General features: G+C 43.3%; 1 protein-coding gene across 5 annotated transcripts in view; it reads left to right on the top strand.

Annotated features, from left to right (window-relative positions):
- LOC130281717 (uncharacterized) overlaps positions 1-12,392 on the top strand; it is a 41,080-nt gene that overhangs the window by 15,897 nt on the left and 12,791 nt on the right. For 4 of the 5 annotated variants that reach the window (XM_056529241.1, XM_056529242.1, XM_056529238.1 and 1 more), the window contains exons 2-3: positions 5,071-5,295; positions 7,954-8,181. In XM_056529241.1, coding sequence (XP_056385216.1) covers positions 5,124-5,295; positions 7,954-8,181 — 400 coding nt within the window. In that variant the 5' untranslated portion in view covers positions 5,071-5,123. Of the gene's footprint in view, positions 1-4,775; positions 4,971-5,070; positions 5,296-7,953; positions 8,182-12,392 lie in introns of those variants that run through there. The other variant, XM_056529243.1, reaches the window with a different exon arrangement.

Below are 12,392 nucleotides of genomic sequence, written 5' to 3'. Positions count from 1 at the left end.
CCTGACATACTTATTGCGTATATGAGGGGAGTACAATACGCTTCACTACACTTAAAACAACATTTGTCTAGAACAGCAGCAGGTGTGTACTATTGGCTGTCCTTTCACAGCATCTAGGCCCTTGACAGATTAACAGGTACAAAATGGTACACTTCTTAGATGTACGTATGTGGTATGCACGTATGAGGGCAAAAAAATGCGCTACAGTACACTTGGAAAACTTATTTTCGTAAAACACCAGCCGGTGATTACTTTTGCTTGGACTTTCACAGTGTGTAGACCCTTGACAGATTAACAGGTACAAAATGGTACACTACTTTAATGTATGTATGCACTGATGAGGGCAGAACAATGCGCTACAATATGCCTAAAAACTCAGTATTTTTTTAAAACACCAGCCGGTGAATAATGTTGCTTGGACTTTCACAGTATGTAGGCCCTTGACAGATTAACAGGTACTAAATGTTACACTACTTAGATGTATGTATGCAGTATGCACTGATGAGGGCAGAAAAATGCTCTACAATACGCCAAAAAACTCAGTATTTTTGTAAAACACCATGAGCCTTAATACCCCACAAGTGTTTCATGACTTTTGCATATGTAAAAAAAATAAAAAAATTTTCACTAAAATGTTGGTTTTCCCCCAAATTTAAAATTTTTAAAGGGTTAATAGCAGAAAGACCCCCCAAAATTTGTAACCCCATCTCTACTGAGTATGGAAGTACCCCATAAGTTGACCTGAAGTGCACTGCGGACGAACTACAATGCTCAGAAGAGAAGGAGTCATATTTGGCTTTTTGAGAGCAAATTTTGCTCGGGGGCATGTTGCATTTAGGAAGCCCCTATGGTGCCAAGACAGCAAAAAAAAACACATGGCATACCATTTTGGAAACTAGACCCCTTGAGGAACGTAACAAGGGATAAAGTGAGCCTTACTACCCCACAGGTGTTTCACGACTTTTGCATATGTAAAAAAAACATTTTTTTTTCACTAAAATGTGGGTTTCCCCCCAAATTTCACATTTTTGCAAGAGTTAATAGCAGAAAAGACCCCCCAAAATTTGTAACCCAATCTCTTCTGAGTATGGAGGTACCCCATAAGTGGACCTGAAGTGCACTGTGGGCACACTATAATGCTCAGAAGAGGAGTCATATTTAGCTTTTTGAGAGCAAATTTTGCTCGGGGGGCATGTCGCATTTAGGAAGCCCCTATGGTGCCAGGACAGCAAAAAAAAAAAAAAACAAACAACCCACCTGGCATACCATTTTGGAAACTAGACCCCTCACAGAATGTAATGAGGGGTACAGTGAGCATTTACCCCCACTGGTGTCTGACAGATCTTTGGAACAGTGGGCTGTGCAAAATTTTTCATTTTCACGGAGCACTGTTCCAAAGATCCGTCAGACACCTGTGGGGTGTAAATTCTCACTGCACCCCTTATTACATTCCGTGAGGGGTCTAGTTTCCAAAATGGGGTCACATGTGTGTGTGCTTTTTTTTTTTACGTTTGTCAGGACCGCTGTAACAATCAGCCACCCCTGTGCAAATCGCCTCAAATGTACATGGCGCACTCTCCCTTCTGGGCATTGTTGTGTGCCCCCCAGAGCACTTGAGCCCACATATGGGGTATCTCCGTACTCGGGAGAAATTGTGTTACAAATTTTGGGGGGCATTTTTCAGTTTTACCTCTTGTGAAAATGAAAAGTATAGGGCAACACCAGCATGTTAGTGTAAAAATGTTTATTTTTTTACACTAACATGCTGGTGTAGACCTTTTCATGAGGGGTAAAAGGAGAAAAAGACCCCCAAAATTTGTTAGGCAATTTCTCCCGAGTACGGCGATACCCCATATGTGACCCTATACTGTTGCCTTGAAATGCAACAGGGTCCAAAGTGAGAGCGCCATGAGCATTTGAGGCCTGAATTAGGGACATAGGGGTATTTTATGCCAGTGATTCCCAAACAGTGTGCCTCCAGCTGTTGTAAAACTCCCAGCATGCTTGGACAGTCAATTGCTGTCCAGAAATGCTGGGAGTTTTTGCTTTGCAACAGCTGGAGGCTCCATCTTAGAAACACTGCCGTACAATACATTTTTCATTTTTACTGGGGAAGGGGGGTGGTAGGGGGGGGGGGCAGTGTACGTGTGTATATGTAGTGTTTTACTCTTTATTTTATGTTAGAGTAGTGTAGTGTTTTTAGGTTAAATTCACACTGGAGGCAGATTACACTGAGTCTCCTGCTAGGAGTTTGAGCTGCGGCGGAAAATTTACCGCAGCTCAAACTTGAAGCGGGGAACTCACTGTAATCTGCCGCCAGTGTGAATGTAGCCTGTACATTCACATGGGAGGGGGGTCAAAACTACAACTCCCAGCATGCACTGACAGACCATGCATGCTGGGAGTTGTAGTTTTGCAACAGCTGGAGGCACACTGGTTGGAAAACCTTGAATTAGGTTCTATGACCTAACTCAGTATTTTCCTACCAGTGTGCCTGTGTCCCAGCATGTACTGATTGCGGAAGGGCATGCTGGGAGATGTAGTTATGCAACGGCTGGAGGCACACAAGTACTACTCCCAGCATGCCAAGACAGCCTTATGCTGTTCCTGAATGCTGGGAGTTGTAGTTTTGCAAGATTTAGAGGGGTTCAGGTTGTAAATCACTGTCCAGTGGTCTCTAAACTGTGGCCCTCCAGATGTTGCAAAACTACAACTCGCAGCATGCCCAGACAGCAAACTGCTGTCTGGGCATGCTGAGAGTTGTAGTTTTGCAACATCTGGAGGGCTACAGTTTGAGACCACTGCATAGTGATCTACAACCTGAACCCCTCTAAATATTGCAAAACTACAAGTCCCAGCATGCCCAGACAGCAAACAGCTGTCTGGGCATGCTGGGAGTTGTAGTTTTGCAACATCTGGAGGGCCACAGTTTAGAGACCACTGTAAACTGTGGCCCTCCGGATGTTGCTAGGCAACAACTCACCTGGCAGGACCAGGATGAATTGCCGCCGCCGCCGCACATGGGGGATCCCCACATGGAGGATCATGCTCCGGGGTCCAGGATCCAGGTAAGGGACCTTCAGCGCCGGTCCCTGGACAGTTCCCCCGTTTTGCCCGGACACCGATAGGTGGGCAAAGCGGGGGAACCGAACTTAAACCCCCTCCCCCGGTCTGCTATCGGTCGGTCGCTCAGCCGACCAATAGCAGGGATAGGAGGGGTGGCACCCCTGCCACCAAATTCCTATCCCTTCAGGGGGATCTGGGGTGTCCAAGACCCGTATGACCCAGAATCGCGCAGATCGCAGGTCTGAATTGACCTGCGATTTGCGCCCATCGTGGTCATGGGGGGGGGTTAGATAACAGCAGTCATCCCGGCCCGATCACCGCTACCGGTGACGCAGCACTCCCGGGAACCCTGCGACGTACAACTTGTCTCACAAAAAATAAGCCTTCTCACAATGGAATCAGACTAAAAAATTAAGTTATGGCTGTCACAAAAAAAAGAGAAAAAAAGAAAGAATTTTGTAGTGAAATGGTATTGTTATAATCGTACCGACCCACAGAATAAAGATAACATGATTTTTAACGCACAGTTTTTCCACAAAAAAGCTGCCTGTAGCATCAAACACTACTAATATAAAGTTCAAAAAGATGTCACAAAAAAAAAAAAAGCAATCTCAGAATCACTTCACTCACAAAAAGCATTTCAAAGTTATTACCACTTAAAGAGACACAGGTCATAATTGAAAAATGGCGCCCAGTTATTAAGGTAAAAATGAAGCGTCACTGACGTGAAACAGTCTGTCATGCCTTTGCTTCACTCCTGCTTGTTGCTTTGGCCACTTTCTTTTCCTTCCGGAGGGTGTAGGTAGGGATGAGTTTGATGTTGTGGTTAGGGGGTGTGGCTGGGCTATGTGCTTTTGGAGATCTAGCACCGCCCCTGCCTAAAGGAATGGACTAACCCCTTTAAAAATGCACATTTTATCGAATCCTCGAAATGTCCAACAAGCCTTTGTTCTGCATAAGAGAGGGGTTATCCAGAATGACAAAAACAGAGCTAATTTCTTCCAAAAACAGCACCACACCTGACCATAAGTTGTGATGTGATAATACAACTTGGCTCCATTTACTTCAATGGAACCGTGCTGCTATACTATACGCAACCTGAGGACAGGTGTGGTACTGTTTCTGGAAGAGAGGAGTTATGTTTTTTCTAATCCTGGATAACCTTTTTAAGAAGGTAGGACATGATATTGTGTTAGGTTCACAATTTATCTATGATAAAAGAAGACATCATCTTCTTTACCTGTGTAACAGCCACAAATCCTGCAGCAAAAGTTTACTTAAAGGGGTACTCCGCTGCTCAGCATTTGGAACAAACTGTTCTGAATGCTAGAGCCAGCGTCGGGAGCTCCTGACTTCATAGCCCTGCCCCCTCATGATGTCACGCCCGCCCCCCCCCAATGCAAGTCTATGGGAGGGGGGCGTGATGACTGTCACGCCTCCTCCCATAGACTTTCATTGAGGGGGTGGGGAGGTACATCATGAGGGGGTGGAGCTATGACGTCATTAGCTCCCGGCATCGGCTCCAGGGTTCAGAACGGTTTGTTCCAAACGCTGAGCAGTGGAGTGCCCCTTTAAAGCATACCTAAAAGAGTACTCTTGGAGACAACCTTTTCGTTTTACCTACCCAGAAGGCCCTCATAAAAAATAAAAAATAATTAAACTGGACTTACTTCCCGCTGCTCCCCCAATGCCTCTTGTTGTCAACTCATCACACTATGGCTCAGCTAATTTCTGGCGATATCCCACCTCGTCCAGTGATTGGAACTGTGGCGTATTGCCCCGGCTTCTTCCTGGTGCCTGGGCTCAATACGTCACACTGCGACTTATCCTATCGTTGGCCGAGGTGGAACATAGTTGCAGCCAGTGATTAGTTCATTTGTTAGTTTTTTAATGCTTCTGGGCAGGTAAAAAAAAAATAGTTTAATCTCGGAGTACAATGTTACGATATGCTGCTTGAATGTCATATTATTGTAATTGCAAAACATGCTCAATTTAATATTCCAGACACCTCAACTACTGACACAGAAGAAGAACCAGCAGCACCGCCAGATGGAGTAATGTTTAGAGATGGCTATATATTTAATGAAGATGACATCTTTGCTAGAAAAGCTGATTCACTAATAAAATACAGTGCAGAAGTCATGAAAGCATGCAACACCAGTGAGTGCCGCAACTACACATACTGTTTCAGAGTGGACCACGACCAGATATGCCTTAATATAGGGCTCTGTAAGTATCAATGCCTTTTGTCAGGCAAAGGGCCATTCTCTTCATATTCTTATTATTGAATCCCAACTTCTGAGTAGAGACATCAGGCAGTCTCTAAAAAGCGTATGAGAGTATGAAGCAGCAACATTTTTACCTAAATTTTCCCATAACTCTATAGGACATATATAGTGCAAACATCATTACAGCTCAGCTTTCATATCTTAACAAGCTCTGGTAAAATGAAAGCTGATCTGTGGTTGCTTTGGGCAAAACCAGACCGTTTTGGTTTTGGGCAGATTGATAAATCTGAGCCAATTGTTTGCAGTGCTGTGTCAGACACGCCCTCTCCCATAGACTTGCATAGCGGCGGGTGACGTCACATGGGGGCGGAATCGTGATGTCACTATACTCTGGCCCCGTGGTCACCACCAGGCTGTTTGTGAGCTAGCACCGCGGGTACCCAGTGGCAGGACCCCTACAGTAAGACATCTTTTCCCCTATCCTTTGGATAGGGGATAAGATGTCTCAGGGCCGGAGTACCCCTTTAACATGGAATTTGAACACATACACACCCCGATTTATCAAAATTGGTGAGAGAAAATCCAAAGAGATTTTGCCCATAACAACCAATCACAGCTCAGATTTCCTATCCTAATGAGCTCTGGTAAAGTGAGAGCTGAACTGTGATTGGTTGCCACAGGCAAAATCTCTCCAGTTTTTCTCTCACAAATTTTGATAGATCGGGGCCATTAACTTCACCACTGGAAGTGCAATTACACAGGTGTAAAGACATTGAGGGGCATTTATCAATGTAGCCAGGCAGGGGCCGTGTTTCTAAAAATGACAAGCCACAGCATTGTTTCACAGTGTTTTACTTAACATGAAATTGTCATAAAAAAAATAAAATTTTTGCTATTGGAAAAGTCACCTCTACCATTAACAGTTTTGTCCACAGATGTTGAAGACAAATGGTTTAAAGTGTACCTGTTGTCAACAAAAACTTTTTACGTAATGTAGATAATACAATTATATGTATATTTGTGATATACATTGGTTAAAAAATGTGTATATTTATGGATGAAAAAGTGATGTCCCTGCAGCTATTGCCTGTGAGGAGTCCAAATACAGGAAGTGAGGACAGGACAAGAAGGGCTCGGTGCAGGCTCCTGGCTTGTCAATCATCCTCATGTGTGAGCCCATAGCATGTCACAGAGCCTCACTGCACAGAGCCCTGCTTGACCTCCCTGCACAGAGCCCTGCTTGTCCTCAGTGTACAGAGCCCTGCTTGTCCTCACTGCACAGAGCCCTGCTTGTCCACCCTCACTTCCTGTATTTGGACTCCTCATAGAGAGACACAGGCAATAGCTGCAGGGACAAAAATATACATATTTTTTAACCAATGTATATTACAAATATACATATAATGGTATTATCTACGTTATAGAAAATGTTTTTGTTGATGACAGGTACACTTTAAGCTTTTAGAAACAGACTTCGGCATCTTGAATAACATGATTACTGTAAAAAAAACGACAAAAAAAAAACAAAAAACATTTCCACCACTCCTTGAGATCAGCAATGCAATACAGCAACACACAGCACTTAAAGAGGTTATCCACCATAGGGTGACTTTAGTACTTACCAGCCAGACAGCAATGGACATTCTCAGTAAGGACCCATCCTTGTCTTTGGGTTAAATGGCTGTGTTGTAAGTCCATTATAACACTGCTGCTTTCTTTTGACAAATGGCTATTTCCTGTGTGAGTTCCTTCCCTCCAACTACAAGTCCCAGGATCCCTTGTTTGTGAGTTCACTTTTCTCTCTCCCACACATCAGTCACCCCACCCTTTGCAGCATAGCTGAGCTATGCATGCTGTTCATGAAACTGCATGCTGTTCCCTGCAGCCCTTTGGAGAATGATTCCCTCCCCCCCACGCAGCGATTGCTCCACCGATTGAAGCAGTTAGGCTCCCTTTCAACACCTGACTAGTGATGTAATGTCTTGGCCCGCACTGAAACCTGGGAAAACCAGAGACAACAATCATTTTGTATGCTGCTAAAAATAAACATTGGGGCAAAGATTACATAAGAATTGTGAGACCAGCCATCAAACACAGGTACCGACACTATTATGCACCACAATAATTTTACAGCCTCTGTAGCAGAGTGAAATAAAAAAAAAAAAAAAATCCAGGAATACACCTTTAATACAGCCACTTGTCAATTCAGATTAAACTGGCTGTGCTGAGGTAATTTCCCCTAGCTGTGTATTGCTCAGACAAATTTATCATATGCAGTGAGCCATTTCATAAATTTGGAGCATGTAATGATAAATTTCCTCCTATTTCCAGTGCAGTAGAAAAAGGATTACCTTTTCTGCTCCCCAGCACTCCACTTCTGCCCTGTGCTTATCTCAAAAGTATACCGTACCTTACGACAATCCAGTCCTCATGGTCCACCAACATTCCGAGTGTTTTTTTAATTACTTCATTGAAAGAGAGAAGGGGAAATTTTAAGTCCTGGACTGGTAGCGGGCCTTGAGGTCGGGTTTGGAACCCCGGTCTTACAAGATCAGAGGGAGTGGTTTTTCCCTGGCTACAGCGATGTATTAAACACTAAGCTTTTTTTTATTATTATTTGTTTTAATGTAACTGTATCGTACAAAATGTCTTATTTCAGTTAACTCAACATACTTTGAAGAATTGGAAAAGCCTGAAGCTTTGAAACTGCATGCGCCTGTTACGAATGGATATATATTTGATAGAGATGAAACCTTCTTTAAAAAAGCGTATTCACTGTTACGATACAGTCTTGATGTTATGGAGGAATGCACCACCAAAGAATGCCGTTCCTACACCTATTGTACCAATGTGGGTGATGACATTGTCTGTTTGACTATAAGGCTCAGTAAGTATATTCTTTATCAGGGGTGAACTGTTATCCTGTCCATTCTGACTGTGTGGCTGATCCTAACCTCCCAGACAGAAAATCATCTTCATTTTACATAATCTAATTAAAGAAAAGGAAGATTATAGTTTGAGCATTGAAAAACTAGATTCAAATAACTAAATTTCTCTTTTTTTGTTCTTGTTTGATGACAACCAGAGCTTGAGGCATAGCAGTTCGAATTTAAACGTGTTCTCCATGCTTTTTTTAATTGGTGGCCTTTTCTTGGGATAAGCCAGCAATATCTGACCTTTGAAGATCCGATTCCTGCCACCCCTGCTGATCAGCTGATTGAAGTGTCGCTGCATTTGTGTGAGCACTGTGGCCTCTTCACTTCCTACCAAACACTGGTTAGCGGCTGTACCTGGCATTGCAGCCAATACCCTCACATAGAGATCCCAGAAGCATCCTCCCACATAGAGCACTCCCCCACATGGAGTTCACAGCATTACCCCCCCCCCCCCCACATAGAAATCACAGCAGCAGCTCCCACATAGAGTGAGTTTACAGTAGCACCCCCCCAACATAGAGTCCACAGCAGACCCCCCTACATAGAACTCTCTAACATGTACCATGTTTCCCCGAAAATACACCCTACCCCGAAAATAGGCCCTAGCTGGATTATCGGGTGGGCTGCAATATAAGCCCTACCCCGAAAATAAGACCTAGACCAGTGGTCTCCAACCTGCGGACCTCCAGATGTTGCAAATGTTTGCAACATCTGGAGGTCCGTAGGTTGAAGACCACTGACCTAGACAATGCCCGGGCTGCAAATATTAAAAAACTAACTTTAACTTACCTTCGTCCTCCGTTCCCCCGTTGCTAAGGAACCGGCCTCACTGTCCTCCACTGTTCTCGCTGCGGTCCTGGGGATGGGAACGTCACAGAGCCTTCAGCCTATCACCAGCCGCAGCGATGTCCCGCCTCTCCCGATGATAGGCTGAGCCCACTGTGATGTAAGAAGCCGTCCGGCTTCTTAAATGACAGTCGTCTCAGCCTATCACCCGCCGGCTTCTTACATCACAGTGGGCTCAGCCTATCATCGGCTGATAGATCAGTGAGAACAAGCAAAGCACTGCACAGATCTCTGTCCACAACGGTGATGTGACAAGCAGTTGGAAGTGGAACGCTGCGTTATAATCAATTCAGCGTGTCTGTGTAACACACAGAGACACGCAGCCGTCCTATCCCTCTAAAAGTGTAAATGAGCAACCGCAAAATGGCTGCCGATTATATAGAGCTGTGACATCACAGGGGTCAATGAATTCTGCATCCCGTATGTGATTCAGGGTCATCATGCCTACCTCCCTTCCCGCCTTGCTTTCCCGCCTTCTCAGCATCCCCTGCCCCATGTACTGACATGTGGATCCGCCATTTAAGGTGTCCCGGAGACTGGAACACTGTTAAATGGAGTTTAATTAAGCGATTTGCGCTATAGAATCGCGGCAATATTCACAGTCATTGCAAATCGAATAACTCATGAAATTCTTAACGAATTTGGGTTCGTCTGCTTCGATTCGCTCATCTCTAGTCACATCCCATGGCCTCATTACTTTTTACCCATGTATAACATTATGGGGAAGATTTATCAAAACCTGTCAATATGAAAAGTTACCAAGTTGTATATAGCGAACAATCAGCTCTCTTCTTTCATTTTTAACAAGGCTTCCTCAAAATGAAAGAAGCAATCTGATTGGTTGCTATTGGCAACTGAGCAACTTTTCCTTTGCACAGGTTTTGATAAATCTCTCCCTATGTGTTTTAGGAAAACTTCATATTTTTAAAGAAGGAAGTATAGGAATGTTTATTTCTACTACTCCCAACATGAAGGTCTCCACCAACTTAGGTAATGCCTCCCTTTTACTATTCTTAGAACTGCTGTAAAAGAAGCATTAAACACAAAGCACAATATTTATATAATTTCTTCTGCATTAACCCCTTAAGGACGCAGCCCATTTTCACCTCTAGGACGAAGCCCTTTTTTCAAATCTGACCACTTTCACTTTAAACATTAATAACTCTGGAATGCTTTTACTTATCATTCTGATTCTGAGATTGTTTTTTCGTGACATATTCTACTTTAACAAAGTGGTAAATTTTTGTGGTAACTTGCATCCTTTCTTGGTGAAAAATCCCCAAATTTGATGAAAAAATAAAAATTTTTGCATTTTTCTAACTTTGAAGCTCTCTGCTTGTAAGGAAAATGGATATTCCAAATAATTTTTTTTTATTCACATATACAATATGTCCACTTTATGTTGGCATCATAAAATTGACGAGTTTTTACTTTTGGAAGACACCAGAGGGCTTCAAAGTTCAGCAGCAATTTTCCAATTTTTCACAAAATTTTCAAACTCACTATTTTTCAGGGACCAGTTCAGGTTTGAAGTGGATTTGAAGGGTCTTCATATTAGAAATACCCCATAAATGACCCCATTATAAAAACTGCACCCCCCAAAGTATTCAAAATGACATTCAGTAAGAGTTTTAACCCTTTAGGTGTTTCACAGGAAAAGCAGCAAAGTGAAGGAGAAAATTCAAAATCTTCATTTTTTACACTCGCATGTTCTTGTAGACCCAATTTTTGAATTTTTACAAGGGGTAAAAGGAGAAAATGTATACTTGTAAGTGTAACCCAATTTCTCTCGAGTAAGCACATACGTCATATGTCTATGTAAAGTGTTCGGCGGGCGCAGTAGAGGGCTCAGAAGCGAAGGAGTGACAAGGGGATTTTGGAGAGTACGTTTTTCTGAAATGGTTTTTGGGGGGCATGTCGCATTTAGGAAGCCCCTATGGTGCCAGAGGAGCAAAAAAAAAACACACATGGAATACCATTTTGGAAACTAGACCCCTTGAGGAACATAACAAGGAATAAAGTGAGCCTTAATACCCCACAAGTGTTTTACGACTTTTGCATATGTAAAAAAAAAAAATGTTCTTTCACTAAAATGTTGGTTTTCCCCCAAATTTCACATTTTTTAAAGGGTTAATAGCAGAAAGACCCCCCAAAATTAGTAACCCCATCTCTCCTGAGTATGGAAGTACCCCATAAGTGGACCTGAAGTGCACTGCGGATGAACTACAATGCTCAGAAGAGAAGGAGTCATATTTGGCTTTTTGAGAGCAAATTTTGCTCGGGGGCATGTTGCATTTAGGAAGCCCCTATGGTGCCAAGACAGCAAAAAAAAAAACACATGGCATACCATTTTGGAAACTAGACCCCTTGAGGAACGTAACAAGGGATAAAGTGAGCCTTACTACCCCACAGGTGTTTCATGACTTTTGCATATGTAAAAAAACATTTATTTTTTCACTAAAATGTGGGTTTCCCCCCAAATTTCACATTTTTGCAAGGGTTAATAGCAGAAAAGACCCCCCAAAATTTGTAACCCCATCTCTTCTGCGTATGGAGGTACCCCATAAGTGGACCTGAAGTGCACTGTGGGCACACTACAATGCTCAGAAGAGGAGTCATATTTAGCTTTTTGAGAGCAAATTTTACTCGGGGGGCATGTCGCATTTAGGAAGCCCCTATGGTGCCAGGACAGCAAAAAAAAAAAACACCTGGCATACCATTTTGGAAACTAGACCCCTCACAGGATGTAATGAGGGGTACAGAGAGCATTTACCCCCCACTGGTGTCTGACAGATCTTTGGAACAGTGGGCTGTGCAAAATTTTTCATTTTCACGGAGCACTGTTCCAAAGATCCGCCAGACACCTGTGGGGTGTAAATTCTCACTGCACCCCTTATTACATTCTGTGAGGGGTGTAGTTTCCAAAATGGGGTCACATGTGGGTGTGCTTTTTTTTTGCGTTTGTCAGGACCGCTGTAACAATCAGCCACCCCTATGCAAATCGCCTCAAATGTACATGGCGCACTCTCCCTTCTGGGCATTGTTGTGTGCCCCCCAGAGCACTTGCGCCCAAATATGGGGTATCTCCGAACTCGGGAGAAATTGTGTTACAAATTTTGGGGGGCATTTTTCCCTTTTACCTCTTGTGAAAATGAAAAGTATAGGGCAACACCAGCATGTTAGTGTAAAAATGTTTATTTTTTTACACTAACATGCTGGTGTAGACCCCAACTGTTCCTTTTCATAAGGGGTAAAAGGAGAAAAAGACCCCCAAAATTTGTTAGGCAATTTCTCCCGAGTACGGCGATACCCCATA

This window comes from Hyla sarda, chromosome 7 (genome assembly GCF_029499605.1).
Source record: "Hyla sarda isolate aHylSar1 chromosome 7, aHylSar1.hap1, whole genome shotgun sequence".
In the NCBI taxonomy this organism is placed as follows: Eukaryota; Metazoa; Chordata; class Amphibia; order Anura; family Hylidae; genus Hyla; species Hyla sarda.
This window is presented reverse-complemented; position numbering and strand designations above follow the sequence as displayed.